This window comes from Zootoca vivipara, chromosome 11, assembly GCF_963506605.1.
Source record: "Zootoca vivipara chromosome 11, rZooViv1.1, whole genome shotgun sequence".
Classification (NCBI taxonomy): Eukaryota; Metazoa; Chordata; class Lepidosauria; order Squamata; family Lacertidae; genus Zootoca; species Zootoca vivipara.
This window is the reverse complement of record NC_083286.1, coordinates 49,877,517-49,898,512: the sequence shown is the minus strand read 5'-3', so window position 1 is coordinate 49,898,512 and position 20,996 is coordinate 49,877,517. Positions and strand designations below refer to the sequence as shown.

Here is a 20,996-nt window from a genome sequence, read left to right as displayed (position 1 = left end):
GGAACCGCCAGAAGGCCCTCGGCGCTGGACCTCAGTGTCCGGGCAGAATGATGGGGGTGGAGAATGATGTTGTTGTTTTTGTTTTTGTTGTTGTTGTTGTTAGTATTTGTTAAATTTATTAGTTGCTTTATCTTGCCCAGGGCATCCCAAAGCAACTTACAACAAAACAAACAGACAAGACAACTCCCTACCCCATACATACATTAAAACCAAGACGAAAAAGAAATGCATTAAAAAAACATCCCACCCACTTCTAAAAGGCCAGAGATTGTCAAATGCCAAAGGCCCAGTTATAAAGGAACTGGTTTTTGCCTGGTGCCTAAAGTTATATTTTGTCCTCACCACTGCCTTTTAAGGTAGATTTGGGCCAATGAGGATGTTGGGTGCTGAGCTCCATTTGTCCTAATGGACCAGCCTACACTGTGACTCCATTCATTAGAGATCCCTTGCATGCAAGGGTTTTTCTTCCCGTTTACCTGATGTCCTCTCCATAGTGGATAGTTGTTTCATCCGTTAAGAGTTCACAGGAAAACCCGATGTTTTCTGCAGTTTCTGCAAGAGAACAACAAAATGCCGTGTCATGGTGTGTTAAGCTCATCTGACTTTTCACACGCATAACCCGACACTGCACTCACGACAGCCATTCAGACCACAAGGAAGAAACCCTGGAACAGAGCTATCCGCTTCGCATTCACACCCCTTGGGTAAATAAGAAGCAGCTGTTTATATACACGTTACCTTTCTTGTCGCCTGTCAAAACCCATATCTTAATATCTGCCTTCGCCAGCTTGGATATTGTTTCTGGAACTCCATCCTGCAACTTGTCTTCGATTGCTGTGGCACCCAAGAGCTGCAGGTTATTTAAAGAACAAGCATTTTTAGTATGATCGTTGTAGGATCTGCAGCGTATGACTAACCCCCCCCCCCCAAGCATCCTGGGAACTGTAGCTTCCCCCCCCCTTACTGGGCTACAATTCCCAGCATCCATAAACTACACTTCCCAGGATTCTTTGGGTGAAGTCACATGATGGATGTGTTTTAAATGTATGGTGTGGCTATACTAGAAATGACTAACAGAATCTATCAGGTTACATTCAAAAGCCAGAGGTTTCCCTACCCGGACATAGGAGGTTGGATAGCTCAGTCGGCAGAGCATGAGACTCTTAATTTCAGGGTCGTAGGTTCCCCCACGTTGGGTGAAAGATTCCTGCATTGCAGGGGGTTGGACTAGATGGTCCTTATGGCCCCTTCCAGCTCTACGATTCCATGATCTTGGCATGGAAAATATCACCCCAAAGCAACTTACAACTTATGCCAAAGCAGCCTCTACTGCAAAGAAGTTGTTGAGGCGTCTGTTCCCCTCAGGATGCATGTATGTGGGTGCCAATTGAAAATAAATGTGTAACCATCCAAGCAGTGAAGAGAGAGGGCCCCAGAAAAATACGTGTGTGCCTGGAGGGCCGAGGTTGAGGAAATCTTTCATAGGAAGTATCGCAAGGTCAAGTGTGGAAGCAGACAGCAAAAGCTCCCTTCCCCAGCCACTCCCAGTAGACTTACAATTAGATTTCTTTCAATTTCTTCATACACTTTGTCCAGAGCTTCGTCACGGTTTCTTGAAGCAACACTAGCAGCCATGAATTTTTTATTCCACGCCTCATACTCCTCTTCGCTAATGTCCTTGTAGCAAAGGCACAACGTTCTAAGGGTTTCATTTGCAAAGATCTACCAGGGGGAAGGAACGAGAATGTCTCAGGTTTTAAAGCAGAGGTTGGACGGCCATCTGTCGAGGATGCTTTAGTTGAGAGTCCTGCATTGCATTCCAACCCTGCAATTCTATGATCTGAGAAAGCTCTCTGTGACAAAAACAGATCGACAGGTATCACTCTGCCAAGCAGGGATTGTGAATAAAATGGAAGGCATTTTAGAATAACCGTAAAATATGCCAATAAATCTAAGTAGAAACAAATGCAGCAAACCTGCCCATTGCTTCGGGGTGGGGGTGGGGAGCATTTGTTTCTACCAGATGGTGTTGGACTACAGCTCCCGTCATCCCCGAACATTAGCCATTGTGGCTAGGACTGATAGGGATTGGGGTTCAACAACATCTGGAGGGCCAACCTATAAGTGTAACCTAATCCACACTCCTGGATGATAAGGCTATATTAAAGGTTTCCAGCCACCATGGCTATGCTCTGCCTTGCGTGGTTGGAGGCAGTAATGCTTCTGAATGCCAGTTCCTGCAAACACCGGGAGAGTCCTGCTTGCAGGCTTCCCACATGCATCTGGTTGACCATTACGAGAACAGAATGCTGGATCAGGTGTGCCAGTGGCCTGATCCAACAGAGCTCCTCTCATGCTCTTCTATAATTGCCAACCTATTCATTTACTAAATACAATTGAAAGTCATCACATCAGTGGCTGCAAAAACTAAAGGATTAAGATCGGAATTGTGGAACTTGGACTAATTAAGAGAATTGGTGCAGGACCAAGGAATGACATCAACTCCTGATAGCCAGAACACAGGAAGTCATCCAAAAATGTTTTGGAACTGATTAATTGGCTCTTTTGATTGTATTGTGATTTGACATGATTTGGTATTGTGTTAATGCGGCCCGCATTGGATTGTTATTAATGAAAAATTAATTTAAAAAATTAATTCTATCATTGCCAACCTATTCCTGACTCCAGCAGTGTTTAAACTTTATGGAATACGAAAAGAAAAAGAAAAATGGCAAACAAAGCAAAACAGAAACACATGGAACCCAACTTACATCCAATGCTTCCTGTGTTGCATGCTTCGTAGGGTTCCTTGGATGCAGACGTTCATATATCACTGTATCCGCTCCTTTACAATAAAGCTTGATTGCTCCATCTGGTTCTCTCGCTACAAAAGCAACAGATGGATTAGGAACACAGTGTTATTGGGAAAAAATGCACTCCCCCTTCCTGTGGCCCATGCTGCACCCTTTAAGGAACATAGGGAAGTGCTTTCTAAGGAATCAGATCATACTGTCTAATTGACTGGCAGTCCCTCTGCAGGACTTCAGATGGGGGTTTCTCCTAGCCCTACCTAGAGATGCTGAGGATGCAAAGCAGATGCCCCACAGCTGAGCTATGGCCCTTTCCCAAATTGCCTCCATGCTTAGACTAAAATGACAGCAGCAGGAGGAGGAGGACTGTATTAGAAAAACATGTGGAAGATTCGTTTGAAAACTGGAGTCTGAAGGATATCAGTGCTGTAAAGCTAAGATGATGGGCTGGTCTGCTGTTATGCTGGAATTTACAAATTATTTCTGTAAGGAGGTTTTGTTAATTCTTTCGTTGTTGCTCCTTCAGAAAGGGCGGAGAGTACAGTTGACGTGTTTTTCAACTTCCAACAGAGACCTTCTAGCACACGGTTTTAGGGTTTATGAACTTTGTTTTGTTTTTTTTGTTTTTTTAGCTTACTCACTGATAACAGACATCCGCTTTCTATCGCTGTTGAAGTCCAAAATGGCAAGAACTTCGTAAGTTTTCACAGTTCCCATCTCGCTTATTGTAATAGTATTCTGTGTCCGTGAAATAAAAGCGAAACCAAAGTTTCTGGCTGCAGTTACCAATGCTCCTTCGTCAGGGGAGGCCGCCTGATAGTTGAGCTCACCTAGAATATTAACACAAAAAATTAGAAAACCTTCATAGATGGGAGAATTACATGAGTCGATATACATGCAAGTCTCTTGCCCATGTGTTCTGTTCTCACACCGGCTGCTCCCTTCTTGACATGCTGCAATAACCCTGGAAGTTCTCAATTAATCAGTTTCCCATTACATCTGAACCTGTACACTTTGGTTAGCAAGCACAAAATAAGCCAGACCTGAAACCAATTTTGTGGGGTTGGTATAAGGCTTTTCCCTTAGTCTGGTAACCATCATTTCCCAGTTCAGACAGAACAGCAAACTATGGTTAATTCTAGGCTTCCAGGATTAATTGTTCCAAGAGAGGAGGGAGGAAACAGGATGTGTGCAGGTGCAAGACTCATTCATATGCCAGTTTATTAAGCCGAAATATAAACTGACTAGAGTGCGGAGAGGGGACTGTTATATTAGGGATGATGAAAAGCCTTGAGCACAGATATAGGTAAAGGGGCTTCTTGGCAACATCATTAGTCCGTGTATTTGCCAGCATTTTGCTATTTCATAGTAACACCTGAAGCACAAAAGTGCAGCTATTGCTATATAGATGTAGAATTCTAAACTAGGCTGTCTTATAAACATTCCATTTCAATGAATATTGGGTCAGCTCAGTGTATATTATCTTTGTGGATGCAGTACTTACCATCAGAGGCATCCACCATCACTGTGTGGCAAATTGCAAGCAGGAAGAAGAACTGTCGGATTTCAGGTTCCTTGCCAGACCGAATTTGTTCGATCAGATACTGATCATGAAAGGTGAGCTTCCCATCTGCATACATATTCCAACTGAAGTCAACTTGCTACACAAGAAGGGAATGTGAATAATCTGTTAGTGCACACAGTCTATCTTTCTGGCAATGCACAACCAGTTCAAAGTATAAACAGTATGTAGGCCACATCCTGGGACAGTTGGGGCAGCTTCACCTTTGCTGAGAAAGGTCAGCAGTAGAGAAGCAGGTGTAGGTCCAACTGTACCCCATAAAACATTTTTAAAAACTTTCGAAAAAACTTTCTGACAGTAAGAGCTGTTCAACAGTAGAACACTCTCTTTCGGGAGGTTGTGGACTCTCCTTCCTTGGAGGTTTTTAAGCAGAGGTTGGATGGCCATCTGTCATAGATGCTTTTGCTGCAATTCCTGCATTGCAGAGGATTGGACGAGATGACCCTTGGGTCCCTTCCAGCTCTAAGATTCTATTATTCTATATTTGGGCACGTTGCCTGGAAAAGAAGAGCTTGGATTTGATATCCCGCTTTATCACTTCCCGAAGGAATATCAAAGTGGCTAGCATTCTCCTTTCCCTTTCTCCCCCACAACAAACACTCTGTGAGGTGAGTGGGGCTGAGAGACTTCAAAGAAGTGTGACTAGCCCAAGGTCACCCAGCAGCTGCATGTGGAGGAGCGGAGACGCGAACCCGGTTCACCAGATTACGAGTCTACCGCTCTTAACCACTACACCATGCTGGCTCTCAGCTAGATTTAGCTAGATGTGCATGCCATTTACTCATTTGGTTTGTATACCACTCATCCAACGAAGTCCTATGTGTTGTTCACAAGCAACAACAGCATGCAATTTGCAGCCAAATCAAATCATGAAGCCGAAAGGCCCAGGTGCCCCCACCTAATAGCAGCATTTAAAAAACCCAAACAGCTGGAACCATTAAAACCAGCCTAACACCCAGCTAAGGGACAACCTGGTACAAAAATGGAAGCAACCGATACTCTTAGAAGTAGACTTGTCCTAGCCAAGTAAATATGGCATGGGTTTCTTTGGATTCTGATTTGTAACTTAACCCTCTAGGGCAGGCAAGTTTTGGACTACAATTCCCATCTTCCCCAACCACTGGTCCTGTTAGCTAGGGATCGTGGGAGTTGTAGACCAAAACATCTGGAGGGCCACAGTTTGGGGATGCCTGCTCTAGGGTGTAAAACAAAACAAACACCTCTTCTTTCTTGGGTATTAATTATCAAAACGTGTAGCCAGCCTCACTGACCCTCCAACTACCTCCCAGGTGTTTCACAAACTCCTGCTTCCTTTGATCCTTGTGGCATCTATGTCACAGGCTGGCTACCTGGGGTTTAAAAGGAGCCTCAGAGAAGGGTCATATCTCTGCTTCTTTTGAGGGGGGTGTGTGTATTGCTTGCTACTGAACGTCACCTACCTCAGGGTGATGAAGCTCTTGGCCTGTTTTATCCCTGCATGCTCCTGCAAGGAAAATAGATATAAATATCAAAATTTGATACAAGATCTGCATGCTGACTAGCCCAGCATCCTATTTTCAGGAGCCTGACAGTACCTTTAAAGAAACATACAAGCAGCAAATGAAGAGAACAGGTTGTCCCCTGTTGCTTGTTCCCAGGATCTGGTTTTCCACAGTCCTGGCATGTGAATGTTTGATTAGCCACAGTGCTCAATGGTATTGGTCGGCTCAGCTTCTATTCATTTGTTTAATCCTCTCTTGAAGCCATCTAAAAGGTGCTGGCCATCACCATGGTCTGCATCCAACTAAATGCTACTCAGAGCAGATGCAATGAAATTAAAGCACCTCGCAAGGAGCCAATCTTTTCGTGTGACAGCTCCTATGGGACTCTGTGCCCATTGACATCTTCCATGCCTGCTGACAGCTTTTCTGTTTTGGCAAACGCACCCAGGCATGTAAAGCTGATGTGCATTTTAACATTTAAAAGTTTACACCGTAAACTAAAATTAAATGGTTATTTTATTTATTCTGATTTTTTTAAAAATAAACTTGTTTTTAACATTGATTCTTATTGAAAATGCTAACGTTTATTCTGCGTTTTTGGCAAACCACTTAAGAGGTTTTATTTACAGTTAAGCAATCAACAAATTGTTAAATAAATACACTTAAGTTAGTAATACCCACTAATTTCAATGTGTCTGGTCCAAGAATGGCAAACATTGGACACAAAACCATCTTCTGCAGTGGTGAATTCTATCATTTTTGTTAGCAAGCGAAGGAGTATTTCTTCCCGCTAATATTTCTGTGGCATCCAACCCATTTCTTTGGGAAACTCCAGTGATGCCTAAACTTACCATAGGTTTGTCCATTTATGCAACACTTTTTGAATGCCATTATGTTCTGCGTCAGTGTGCCTGTCTTATCTGAGAAGATGTAGTGGATCTGTCCAAGTTGTTCATTCAAAGTGGTTGTCCTGGCTCTTGCCGCTGTATCCTTGTCTGGGTAATACATTTGCAAGTCCCAGTTGATGAAGTAGCTTTGGCCCAAACGGATCACTTCAACACTGAGGGAGTAAGATGCAACAGTGATTATTATCCTTGCTTAAGTCAGAGATCTTCAACGTACAAAAGCAGGGCATTTAACAAAACTTTGGAGTTGTGGAATTTTAGAAAACCTTGCAAGATTCTTAACCAGGCATCCCCAAACTTTGGCCCTCCAGATGTTTTGGACTACAATTCCCATCATCCCTGACCACTGGTCCTGTTAGCTAGGGATCATGGGAGTTGTAGGCCAAAACATCTGGAGGGCCAAAGTTTGGGGATGCCTGTTCTTAACTGTTAAATCTAGGGAGGCTGTTCAGATCAATGCAGTTATGCGCATTGTAAAAGTAGCCATAGAACGTGCACTCGCTCTTGCATGCATGCACCAAACTCACCACCCTTTTTTTCTTCCCCTATGCAAGTTGGTGCCAAGACAAATGAAGAGGTTCTGTAAATATGTCCCACTTCCCTGCCGGCAAGACCAGAATGAGAAGTGCACCACCAAAGGACTGCTCAGAAAGAACAGGCAAATATATCTCCATCATAGGCTTCTTGTATGCTCACTAATTGATAGCATTGACTTATTTGCAGAGAAGGTATTTATAAAAAGCGGCAGGATTGTCAGGGGGGAATATCTGAATCATTTTTACACTTACAAGAGAAACAAATAAACAGATATTGTTGCAGCCTTGCACTGCTTCCAAACTGTCACCCTTTTGTGGGTGTGATTCTGTAGTACAGTATACCCACAATCTTAGGTTACAGAATTGAAGTAGATTGAGCGCTCTTCTGCTCTTGAATAAAAAATTTAAAATACACTTTACCCAAAATTGATTTTTATTTTTATTTGTAGTAGGAAAAGTGATGGAGAAATGCATTAGGAATTGTGGAATAATGGTGACACCGGGCAATATTATACAGTGGTACCTTGGTTCTCAAACGCCTTGGTACTCAAACAACTTGAAACCCAAACCCGGCAAACCCGGAAGCAAGTATTCTGGTTGCGAACTTTTTTTTGAAGCCGAACGTGCTCCGTTTTGAGTGTTATGCTTCCAATTTGAGTGCCACACTTCCGTTTTGAGTGCTATGCTTCTGTTTTGAGTGCTACACTTCCATTTTGAATGGCACACTTCCATTTTGAGTGTTAAGCTGAGGTCTGTCTGTTTTTGCTATTTATTTTGTGTTTTTGGTTTTGCAGCTCTTTCTGTTTTGTTCTTGTGACTGTGTAGAACCCAGTTCAGCTACTGATTGATTGATTGTGTGACTGCAGCACATTGTTTATTGCTTTCATTTTATGGACTAATGGTCCCATTAGACAGTAAAATTTATGCTAAATTCCTGTTTTAGGGGTTGTTTTTAAAAATCTGGAACGGATTAATCCATTTTGCATTACTTTCTATGGGAAAGTGCGCCTTGGTTTTGGAACACTTTGGTTTTGGAACGGACATCCGGAACAGATTAAGTTTGAGAATCAAAGTACCACTGTATAATCTCTATGCAAACTAATTTGAACAAAATCTCAGCAATGACATAATATAACCTCCACACACATGTTGTATAAACAAATCAGGATGAATGGTCAATAAATGGCCATTTGGAAGAACCCATATCCGTGGGAGAAACTAGTTACGTAGGAAGCTTCTTGGACAGACTGAGATTTCATTAACCTATAACAATTTCAATGCTTGCATGCAGAAGTGCAGTGAAGTTACATATATTTGTTACCTCACGTAGAGGGAAATTGGAACCATAGTGTTAAGGACAATGATGTAACCCCAAAAGTTAAAGAAGCCACGGGTAGCAGGGGTCTCGTCCTTCCCATCGTAGAGGTACCAAGAAGAATTACCAATCTGCTGTTCCCAGTAGGTGTGCCCAATAGCCAAGCCAGCTGACACTAAGATGAGCAAAACGAAAATCTGGAGAAAAAAAACATTAAGACGACAAAACTTTGTTAAAGATTAGCTGAAGCCCATGCATTTTTAAAAATCCTTTCCTGCTTCCCAGACTAACTACCATGAAGAAGAATTAGCCATCATTCGCTGATACTTGAGAAGAATAGAAACAGGAGTCATTGACAGCTGAAGCAGAATTCTTTTATTTTCTGTTATGTATAGGCTACTAAGGTTGCTACTCTCAAAGTGGCTCTCAACTTGTTTTTTTCCCTTTAAAAAAGCCTCAAAAACCACCACCCAGCAATTATTTTATTACATTTACACCGAACCCTTCCTCCCAAAGGAATCCAGGGCAGCAAACCCATGTGTGATAAAACAGTACCCATGAGGACTCAGCTACATTAGTCAAAAAACAATGTTATAAACATGCAGCACCAGATGGCGCCAGAGAGCAAAAAAAAATCTATGCCATTTTTACATAACGTTTTTTTCCTTTTGTTATAACAACTTAATTTCTGACTTATTCATAGCATTTTCCCCTTGTGTGTAGATCCACTCAAAGTAAAGCAAAGCTATTTAAAAAACCTGAAGCATTTTTTTATTTTTTTTAAAAACAGCCATTAAAGTATTTAAACAAGTTTAAAAACAGTTGTACCCAAATTCTGGATAGGCCCACTGAAACAAGAAAAGTTTTCAGCAGGCATCCAGAACAGTACAGGGAAAGCACCTCCCTAATGTCAATAGGCAGGGAGTTCCAGTGGATGCTAAACGAGCGATCCTGTGCAAATGAGGAACCAAGGCTGTGCGGCACTTGTAAAAGTACAAGGGATCGAATCAAATAAAAAAGGTGTTCTAAAACAGAAAGGTCACATTCAAATGCAATGCTGACCATGAACAACAGTTGGGAAATTAGTGCACAAACTTCTGAAGACTCCTTGCTTTGCTCCTGCATTCCTAGAGTGGGGAAAACAAATCGTGTATCAGCTAGCTTAGCATCAGGGCTTTTTCTTCCCAGTTGGAACTCGCTGGAACTCAGTTCCATCCCCTCTCCAAGAGGATGCCATGGCCATTCTAAGAGAACGAGGGAGGTGTTGGTGGTGAGTTCCAGCACCTCTTTTTCTAGGAAAAATAGCACTGCTTAGCATTGCATGTGGATTAGTGCCCATGGTTTGTTTCTCCCCCCAAAAAAATTATGAGCAGAAAACCAAGGGCTAAACCTTGATTTCTGCTCATGGTTTGTTTGGAGAGAAACTAACAATAACTGCTATTGGCACATAATGCTAAACCAGCCACCCCATAGCTTGCTTCTAACTTCCTTGAGTGGAGCGGGGGAGTAAAGCAAAGTGCACCAGCAAGCAACTCAGGCACTGGTTAATTTCTCTAATTGTGATTTATGGGCAGTGTTACATGTGAATGCAGCCAAGCTAAGAAGCATCACAGCACCTGATAAAAGCAATAGCAACAGCCCAGACTATGACACATATAAAAGCAGACAAAACAGCAGAAAATAGTACATTGGAAGACCAGAGGCAGAAAAGTACCAACATAAATACCAATTATAAGCAACTTGGAATGAAACAAAAAAAGTCTTTAAGGCCCCTTTAGGAACAATCAGTGTAAGGACCATATGCATCAAACTGCTTAGGTCGTTAAAGGTAACCACCAGCAGTTGGGCCAAGGAACAAATTGACAATCCAGTGCCGCTGATAGAAAATTAGTTGTGTGTACTAACGGCCAAGCTACTCAATGCAGCCAAGCAGCGCGTACTGCACTGATCACCCCAACTTGATGCTTCTAGGTGTTGCTAGTCTACAATTTGCATTGCCTTTTACCATTGGCTATTCTGAATGGGGCTTGATGAGAACTGCAGTCCAACAACATCTGGAGGGCACCAGGCTGGGGAATGCAGCTCCACACCAACCGGAGCTTCCAAACCATCTTTAAAAGCTGCCCTTGCTGCAGAACTATAGTTTGGATATAGCCAGCAGCAAGTATCTGGGCAAAACCTGTTTCTCCAGGTAAGTTCTTTTTTTATATATATGCCAGCCGTGACCCTAACAAAGCACATAAGGCAAAGCCAAACCTGCGGATCTCTGCGTGACACTGCTCCGTGTTTGCAATTCCTGGCTTCTCTCTGCCTGCCTCACTCACAGAAAACCATCCGCCCACACAAACGTCAGTAAAGAAGCAAGCAGGAAGACTTTGCAGAGCCTGTGCTACGTACAGCAAAACACTAAGCAAAAGAAATATTTAATTTGCACAGAACTGCAAGCTAGCAATCAGTAAAGAGCTACAGCTTCTGTAAGCTCTAAAAGCAAACACAAAACTTCTTACCGTATAAACCATGTAATTCATAAGGTAGTCAATTTTAGTCCTTTTAAACCGTGTTTTCCCACTGTTTTTCATTATTTTTGTGTCTGCTCCTAAAATCACATTAAAAACTGCAGTGTAAATGTCACTGAATTTTAAACAAATATGAATACTTTAAAACTGCTTTCTTAACGGCTAAACACAACTACGAACATGAATAATTTTAAATAATATAAGTACATTTGGTTCTCTCTCATAGATTTAGGTGAGGGAGTAGGATCCATTGAACACAATGAGTCTTACTTCTAAGTAGAAATGTATATACTTGTGTTGTTAATAAAGTGGCAACTCTAACAAATGACTTTTTAAGCTGCTTTTTCTGCTTCCAAAAACAGCAAACTGAATATCCCAGGCGCAATACACTATCACAGGACTATTCCTCTAATTCAAAGTGTGTATTGTGTGGCTTATGTAGAGGTGCGGGGAGGATCCTAAGACATTTGGGGGTGTTTCTTTGCATGAATATGCAAGTAATTCCTTTTCTTAGGTTTTTTTTAAAAAAGACCTTACTGATGCTTATATTAGTTTGGCTTCTCACAAGAGCCTATGGCATTCCAGTCTAAAGCAGAATGCCACATGGGAAAGATGCAAGCTTCAACAAGCCTTTTATATTTTATTGTTTTAAAAAAACACTCACTACCTTGTGTTAAGGTAAAAAGACTTTCCTTCCCCAAATAGTTTCATCCCTGCCTGAATCAATCTGTGGATGGGGCATTACATATCCCACAAGAGTCCCAGAACAACCGGAACATTCCATTCCCCCCGACAAGATCTCAGCAGCCATTTTGGGTGCCGTTATCTCACATGACTTCTTGTCAAGATCTCGCCCCCCCCCAAAAAACCCCACTATTTTGGAGCAACGATCTCACCCAGTGCCCCCAAACGTATTTTTTGGGCTCCATGAGCCCTCACAGGTCACATGACGTGTGGGAGCACATACGGGCGTGTCTCAGTTTTGGGAATCAACATGTTGGAGGGTATGGCATTAAGTGAAGGGTGGTACTTTGTCTACAGAAGGGCTCAGGCTCAGGTTCCAACAACTCCAGGCTGTGCTAAGAAAGACGCCTACATTTAGCCCTGAAGAGCCACTGCCAATCAATGTCAACAATTACGGTACACCCCAACCACATGAAATAAAAGGGAAAAGGGAAAAAAGCTGGGGTTATTGCTTTGGTCCAGTTCTAATATAAACAGGCAACAACATTCCATTCCCAACACAGATACCTGCAAATATAACAAGCCCATGGGAAACGTCCGTGTTCCGGATTTTGCAGCCACGCAACAAGATTTTATCAGCATCCAAAGCATAGCTTTTTCCTTTCCACTTCAAAGTCCCTGTGAATTTATCTAGTCGGTTGTTGGGCTCTTCGCATTCTATAAAACCTGGTGTGATAGTTTAAAAAAAAGAACAAGGAGGAGAGGGGGGGGGAAGCACCACATCAAAAGAATGTATTAAAACATTTTCACGGTAAGCCATTCTCTTTAAATATTAAACAATGAATTCTGCGGAAGTGCAATATTTAAAAGGAGATGTTTGAAGGAACAACCACCCCTAAGCTTCCTACCGCATCAACTGTGGCAGAAATGCACTGCAATTTTTACATAAAGTTATGCACCACTTTTAGAGTCAGTCTCTGTGGCAGAAATGTTTCAAAACACTGGGGGGGGGGGTCATTTATAGGGTTGCCAGACTTAATAGAGGACAGGACTTCTGTGCCTTTAATTGCCCTGCTCTCTTTTGAGTCTGGAAACCTTAAAGAGAAACCAGCAGACCCTTTGTTTAATTTCCAAGCAAAGGGTCTGCTGGTTTCTCTTTAAGGTTTCCAGACTCAAAAGAGAGCAGGGCAATTAAAGGCACAGAAGTCCTGTCCTCTATTGAGTCTGACAACCCTAGTCATTTAACCAAATCCTTTTCTGCCTCCCCCTCAAAAAACAACAACCCCAACCCCGAATGACTACCCTTGTGTGAAAACTACTACAGATATAGCTCTGAAATTTGTCAGGATTTGTGCCTTCAGAAGGGGCAACCTTGCCTGAAAATTTCATCCAACTATTTTCAATAATAATAATAGTAATAAACCCACAGACAGTTCCTGTTTGGGAGGAAAAACAACACATTTTAGGAGTGTCCAGAACAAAGTCCTCTTCCCCTATTTGCCTGGAATTTAGCAGGCTGCATCAATTGAGAAGAGAACTATGTCTGCAGATGTCATCTCCTTCTGTCAAAAAGGGAGAAATGTTATTGCAATTGTTTAGTTTCCCAACAATGAATGGGGTGGAAATTAGCCAGACTCAGATGGACCGCACGCCAAATTGGGCAGCCTATGTGGTAACTCAGACTGAGATCAGTTGTTTTCCAAAGTGCTGACTTGGGTCCCAAACCAACTTGTACAGTCTTGTGCACATCCTGTTGCTTATTTATAGGTCACCTTTCAGGGCTACCTGCTTCAAAGTGGCTTGCAACGTATTAAAACACAAAACAGTCCAAGCCATAAAAACCATAGTATAAACACAAAATGTCTAAAAATATAACAGCAACAGCAATTGAAAACAATGTCAGTGGAATAAAAACAGACCCAAACTTTTTCAAAAGCTGACTAGATGTTTCCCCCCTCCCCCTCAAGGCTTTTGTGTTCGTTTGAAAACCAGTAGAAAGGGTGCAAGCATATATCCTTGGGAAGAGACTTCTAAAGTGATGGCCCCACTGCAGTCAGGCCCCATGAAGACATGACTCCGGCATCAGCTTAAGACTGTTCATCTATCTAGCCTAGTGCTGCTGACTATGACGAAAGGGAGATTGCATTTGGGGCAGCAGGTGGCAAAGCCCCTTTGCTGAAACCGTCATCTCCCAGGATAGGCGCACAGCACAGGTGAACAAGGAGGAAGAGGTGACACAACCTTGCTTCCCCTACTGCTCATAAGAGAGCAATCAGGAAAGAGTATTGTGCAAACCAGGCTTTTGTTTTTGAAAGAGACTGGCTTTCCCCTCTTTTTGTAATTACAATGGCATTAGGTACTTGCAGCTATAGCTCATTTGTAAAGCATGGGATAATTCTCATCTGAAATCACTAGCTGGGAAAGTCTCCATTCGCAAACCTGGAGACCTGCTGCTGGACTATCCTGCATTAGTTAGTCCAGTGGCTTGACTTGGCATAAGGCAGCATATTTATATGACTAAACGACTAAACAACAACAAGAAGAAATGCACGTTTGTACAAACCATCAAATGCTGCCAAGGCGCTCTCTTGGTGAAGGTATCTGTCCGTCACCTCCAGAGACATCTTGAACTTCAAGTTGGTTTCACTGAAGCACAGGAGGAAAATGCAAAGTTGTAATGTTGCAAATTCTATAGGGACAATGAACCATTAGAAATAGTACTTAAAAGAAACCTTTGCTTAGCTGTGCTTCTGCAAAAGTATTTTCTGTTCTGTGGCTTTCAAATGAAACAGCAGCTGAACAACACACAAAGCAAACAAAAATGGCAAAACCCCTGGGCTGCAAAAAGAGAAGAGAGCTAAAAAGCTGGGTATGAGCAACACGATGTGCTTTGTCACACAGTGTTCTTTGCTACTGAAGTATGAGAATACACAGTAGTGCATGTCCATTTTGGTCAATCAGATGATGATCAATCCCAACAGGGCAGAACATGTTTTCCTAACACATTTCATAGAATCATAGAGTTGGAAGAGACCACAAGGGCCATCCAGTCCAACACCATCAAAGCATTATTGACATATGCCTGTCAAGCCTCTGCTTAAAGACCTCCAAAGAAGGAGACTCCACCACACTCCTTGGTAGCAAATTCCACTGCTGAACAGCTCTTACTGTCAGGAAGTTCTTCCTAATGTTTAGGTGGAATCTTCTTTCTTGTAGTTTGAATCCAACCTTTCTCCCACCTCTATATGGCATCCTTTAATATATTTGAACATGGCTATCATATCACCCCTTAACCTTCTCTTCTCCAGGCTAAACATACCCAGCTCCTTAAGCCGTTCCTCATAAGGCATCGTTTCCAGGCCTTTGACCATTTTGGTTGCCCTCTTCTGGACACGTACCAACTTGTCAGTATCCTTCTTGAACAGTGATGCCCAGAACTGGACACACATTGTTGCACATTGATTTTATTAAGCACCGCTTGGGGAAGCTACCTGGAGCCTGCTTAGACATGCAAGCAGGCATTTTCTTCATTTCGTTGATCACAAAGGTAGAATATGCACCATGATTACAGAAACAGATGATCAGGAAAAAATGGCTGTATGAAGCCAGGACCACAGAAATGGCTGCACCTGTCCCTGTGTAAGCCCCTTATCATTCAGGCTAATTTCTCTAAATATAGTCAAGTATTCCGGCAAATGCTGAAGGTCAGTTGGCCATCTGCATTGCAGGGGATTGGACTAGAAGACCCTTAGGGGTCTCTTCCAACTCTGTAATTCTATGATTCAAAACAACAGAACCAATTATAGTGTTTATCTTTCAGCGGAAATTATCAGTCGCAGCCCTGGCCATGGTGAGCCATCCCCTACAAAAAGCACAATTTATACAATGGCTCGATGGATAACACTATATTTGGCTAGGTCTGAGTGTCATGTCACTCAGCTAGATCCAAAACCTACAACCTCCCAGGATGTAATGGTAAAGAATAGCCCCACCTCTGCTCTTGCTATTCCCAGAAATCAATACTTATATACATTGCTACCTTGGTTCTCGAAAAGCTTGGGTCCTGAACGCCGCAAACCCGGAAGTAAGTGTTCCAGTTTGCGAACGTTTTTCAGAAGTCGAACGTCCAATGTGGCTTCTGCTTGAGTGCAGCCAATTGGAAGCCACCCCTTGGTTTTTGAATGGTTTGGGAGTCAAACGGGCTCCCAGAATGGATTAAGATCGAGAACCAAGGTACCATTGTACAACCTAATTATGTTTAAGAGCAGTATTTCCTTATCCCATGCATGTTGGGTCAAAATGTGTTTTTCTGAATCCATGCAACCTTAAAATGGACAGAGCAAGTTTTAAAACACAGTACACAAAAAAATTGACTGGGAATTTAGCATGGCTAAGGCTGAGACTACAAACAAGAATAACTTTTTAATATTATAGGGAGGTAAACGTTAGGAGAAAGAACCCTTACCCGTCTAGTTCAGCTGTCTCTACATAGCAAAGGCTATTAGGTTCTGAAGTGGATAGCAGCAGGATATCAGCCTGATTAAATAAAGAATAAAGCAAATTAAATGCACGTGAATGATACTGCTGTCACACTGCAAAAAAAATCCCTCTCTCTCTCTCTCTCTCTCTCTCTCTCTCTCTCTCTCTCTCTCTCTCACACACACACACACACACACACACACACACACACACACACACAGCATTTCACTTACAGGAATAAATGCATTTTTCCTAAGACGGATGATATCACCAACTTTGATGTCCTTCCATTTTGTATTTTCGAACCTGAAGTAGTGAGAAATAATATATATTTTAAAAGTGAGCTGGGTAACATTTAGGAAAAAGGCTGAATGCTCTCAAAGAATATATGCCATTTCTACTAGGTAATATTAACGCTAACTTTCCACAGAAAACCTTTTTGAAACATGTATGATTAGTGCAGAGTGATGGCTATTCGCTCAGACAATTGTTAAGGTGACACCTATAGAACCATACCTGCCCTCCTTGATTACATCACACGTGCGGTTGTTAATTTCATTGTCCATCCGATGCCGAGCCTAAAAAGAAAGAAGGAAGGGAAAGAGGTTAAAAGAACCTATATCGTTGTTGCTGTTGTCTTAGACTCCTCTTAGGCTCTCAGACTCCTTCAACACAACCCCTTAAGCCCAGAAGAATGAATGGAGTTGGAATGAAGGAGTGTGTGTTTAGAACTCCAATACCTTACAGAACATCATCTTCTAAGTGGGCATTCCCATGTCCCAGCACCAGAGGCCTTCTCTATTTCCCACACCCCCTAGAAACTATCTAGGGGATGGCAACAAGGGAATGGGCTTGTGTCCTCCCCCCTCGTCTACAGAATTCTCTCCCCCAGAGAGCCTCGCCTGGCACCAACACTGACATCTTTTCAGTACCAGCCAAAGAAGTTTATCTTCTCCCAGGAAACTGAGTGGTGTTTGTTTTTGCTTTGCTATCTGTGGTGGACAGGGAATGCGTTGTTCATATGGTTTGTATCTCCTCCTGCTTTGCTTTCAATTAATGCATATGTTACTATTATTTGTAAGACCTTTTTTTGAGATGTTTGTTTAAAGTGGCTACTAAACTTAAGAAACAGTCATAGTAATAATCTTCCTTTCTATTTTGAATGAACAAAATTAAACTTTGCACATTTCTTGATGGGTCAGAAGGCAAAGAATATGAAGTCCCAATTGCGGTGAATAATCATGCTAGGGACGAAGGTTTCGCAGATTCATTCTTTGGGGCGGCATAAACACAATTCTCTCTTCTATTAAAATTTCTCTCTGTTATTAAAATTATAATTGGTCATTCACCCTTTTTGTTCTTTGGTTCAGGAAGGTTTCTTCTGACAGTTCTTTTAACTACAGTGGTACCTCAGGTTACAGGTGCTTCAGGTTACAGGCGCTTCAGGTTACAGACTCCGCTAACCCAGAAATAGTACCTCGGGTTAAGAACTTTGCTTCAGGATGAGAACAGAAATTGTGTGGCGGTGGCACAGCAGCAGCGGGGGGCCCCATTAGCTAAAGTGGTACCTCAGGTTAAGAACAGACTTCCAGAACGAATTAAGTTCTTAACCTGAGGTAGCACTGTACCCCAATAAAAAAATGGGGGGGGGTACCCTGAAATGTAAAAATAGGAAGAATAAATAAATAAAACGATGCTTACAATATCATCCACTAGGTCTTTTATCGCAGTAATGCCGAGAACCAAGAGTAAAGGTATCAGAGTTGTATACCATTGGAGGGTGGTTATTTGAGGAATGCACTGCAAGAAAAAGCAAATAGGAATGAATATTTATTTATTTGGTTATTATTTTTGAAATTAAAAAAACAAAACCTACTACCCTGAATTTATGTCTAAGGTGTTTTACACACCTGGAGACGCCATATCTCAGTAGTAGACCACACGGCTTTGCATATACAAATTTTCCACACAGTAAATATCTTTGAACTGTTAACTCTCCTTGCTTGGCAATATGGGGAGTCCCGTACCCCCACAACCTCCACTAAGGTACGTTTTGAAAAGCAGCAATGGTCAGAAGAAGAGCTGTGCCAGCAAGTAAACAGGCAGGTGTAATGGGAGAGCAGAGCATCCTGTTAAGCGAGACAAACGTGCATCTACACGTTAAGCTCAGAACCAGTTTGAGCACCGCAGCTGATCCTCCAGGAATGAATGGAATTGCAGTTACGCAGCGGGAAGGACTTTAAAAGGTCAATATGACAAAGCTGGAGAGCCACTGTTCTCTCAAGTCAGGGTAGAGTGATTCTCTGAGCCCTAACACCTACATGCTCCATCTTTCATGCACTAAAATATTAAATACAAAAAAAAATCAATCAACCCAGATATTTTACCATTTCCTACTGATAATGGTACCTGACTTTCCCAACCCTTCAGCTTCGATAGGCTCAGTTGCAGGAGCAAAGGCAGATTTAGGGGAGCACAACCAGTCCAGTCCAGTATGGAGCCTTGGGGGGGGGCAGCTGGGGGCACCGTAACTACGCTTTAGAATGAAGTGTGATAGGTGGAGGGGTGCTGAATTTTGGCATCACACAGGGTGCCGCTGGAATTTGAGACACCCCCCCCCCCGAGATCCGCCACCTATGAAGAATTGTACTTCATTGCACACCTGCTTTAAATGGGGCAAAAAGGGGTGGGGGGGTGGGGAATCCAATCTCCACAATGAATTATACAGTCATGTTTTACCTGTAAAATAAGTAGAACCAAGAAATAGAAGTTGGCAACCCTTTTAAACTGTTCAAATAAATTCAGTGGCAAGAAGGTAATGGGATTATACTTGTAGGTTTTGATTGCATTCCCCTGTGGAAGAAGACAAAGAAGCAAATTACAGAAAAAGCATTAAATATACTAATAAGGTACCATTTCATGCAAAACGTTATCATTTAGTGAAATCATCCTTCATTTAGGCAAGTGAATTATAGTTTTCCCATTAGTAACCACCTTGAACAAGTCATATGAAACGGATATGGGTGTGTTCATGTTCGGTGTAACCCATGGGTAGGCAAACTAAGGCCCGGGGGCTGGATCCAGCCCAATCGCCTTCTAAATCCGGCCCACAGATGGTCCAGGAATCAGCATGTTTTTACATGAGTAGAATGAATCCTTTTATTTAAAATGCATTTCTAGATTATTTGTGGGGCACAGGAATTGGTTCATTCCCCTCCCCCCCAAAAATAGTCCGCCCCCCAAGGTCTGAGGGACAGTGGACCGGCCCACTGCTGAAAAAGTTTGCTGACCCCTGGACTGTAACCCATTTCACGTTATCGAAGAGTTTAGTTCCGTCATTATTTAAAGAGGGCTAAAACGAGGCATTAAAAAAACAAAACCTGCAGGAATTTTGTCCTCCAGGTCAGGTGTTGAATTGGAATGGATGAAGGATAAGGAACTTGTGGTTCTCATGCGGGTGGCGCTGTGGGTTAAACCACAGAGCCTAGGGCTTGCCGATCAGAAGGTTGGCGGTTTGAATCCCCGCGACAGGGTGAGCTCCCAATGTTCAGTCCCAGCTCCTGCCAACCTAGCAGTTCGAAAGTACGTCAAAGTGCAAGTAGATAAATAGTTACCGCTACAGCGGGAAGGTAAATGGCTTTTCCGTGTGCTGCTCTGGTTCGCCAGAAGCGGCTTTGTCATGCTGGCCACATGACCTGGAAGCTATACGCCGGCTCCCTCGGCCAATAATGCGAGATGAACGCCGCAACCCCAGAGTCGGTCACAACTGGACCTAATGGTCAGGGGTCCCTTTATCTTTACCTTTAGATACTATTAGACTCCAAGTCCCATCAGTCCTACCTAGGGCCAATGTTCAGGGATGATGGGGTTTGTGTACTCCAGTAATGACAACCAAGAATCCACGACTAGTTGATCCCTGGACTAGGTGAAGGTCCCCTTCAACACCATGATTTTAAATCCACTTACTGCATATTTACTTTTCTTAAGGCACAGATAAGTCGTTTGCATAAATTGGGGCTGTTCATAGAAGGCACGATCATTTGCTTTAACATGCCAGCCGCATTCTGAAAAACAAAACAAAAAAAAGGAAAACCAGAAAGTGTGATAATCATGAATCAAGTGACTGAAAGCAGGAAATTTATTAACTCCCCCCGGCATACGAAGGCTAGAATGGTTAGGACCCCCATCCCGCTCCCCAGTTAGCAGTCTTAGCATACCCAAGATCAAAAAGAAACTACAAACGCAACGAAGATGAGCAGTGGGACAAATGGCGAGTGTACTGCTTTTAAACATTTACTTCTTGTTCAAAGAATTAACAGAACAAGGGAACCCTAAGGAATTCCAAACAACTTCCCTTGATTTGCATAATTTCAAAACTACCTACAAGCTGCTTACTTTTGCTTCCACTAAGGCAGAAGTGGGAGAACAAGTTAGCCGTGGGAGAGAGAAATAAGCTTTACTACCGGAATGACCTCGGGGAGAACATCCCAGGTAAATACGATGAAATTTGCGGTGATGTCAACCATTTGTCTTTTAGAAAATTAGTAAAGAACAGACTGGAAATCTCGCTTAAAGGTTATCCTTATGACTCATCTACTGGTGGGTCCAGTGGAGAGAAAAGTTAATTTACTGCCACAACTGTTTTTCTTCATCTCAGACCTACTTTTCATTTCAGCATGTAGAGCAGG

General features: G+C 42.5%; 1 protein-coding gene across 6 annotated transcripts in view; it reads right to left on the bottom strand.

Moving 5' to 3' along the window:
* The window catches only part of ATP8B1 (ATPase phospholipid transporting 8B1), a 71,094-nt gene that overhangs the window by 14,965 nt on the left and 35,133 nt on the right, over positions 1-20,996 (bottom strand). For all 6 annotated transcript variants that reach the window (XM_035100983.2, XM_035100991.2, XM_035100986.2 and 3 more), the window contains exons 3-20: positions 20,275-20,372; positions 19,048-19,161; positions 18,010-18,108; positions 16,825-16,886; positions 16,542-16,614; positions 16,295-16,365; positions 14,393-14,475; positions 12,397-12,555; positions 11,137-11,225; positions 8,636-8,826; positions 6,725-6,933; positions 5,832-5,875; positions 4,315-4,471; positions 3,452-3,640; positions 2,772-2,884; positions 1,558-1,722; positions 739-850; positions 477-552 (exon numbers count right to left, since the gene is read on the bottom strand). In XM_035100983.2, the coding sequence (XP_034956874.1) occupies positions 477-552; positions 739-850; positions 1,558-1,722; positions 2,772-2,884; positions 3,452-3,640; positions 4,315-4,471; positions 5,832-5,875; positions 6,725-6,933; positions 8,636-8,826; positions 11,137-11,225; positions 12,397-12,555; positions 14,393-14,475; positions 16,295-16,365; positions 16,542-16,614; positions 16,825-16,886; positions 18,010-18,108; positions 19,048-19,161; positions 20,275-20,372 (2,104 nt within the window). The remainder of the gene's footprint in view (positions 1-476; positions 553-738; positions 851-1,557; positions 1,723-2,771; positions 2,885-3,451; positions 3,641-4,314; positions 4,472-5,831; positions 5,876-6,724; positions 6,934-8,635; positions 8,827-11,136; positions 11,226-12,396; positions 12,556-14,392; positions 14,476-16,294; positions 16,366-16,541; positions 16,615-16,824; positions 16,887-18,009; positions 18,109-19,047; positions 19,162-20,274; positions 20,373-20,996) is intronic.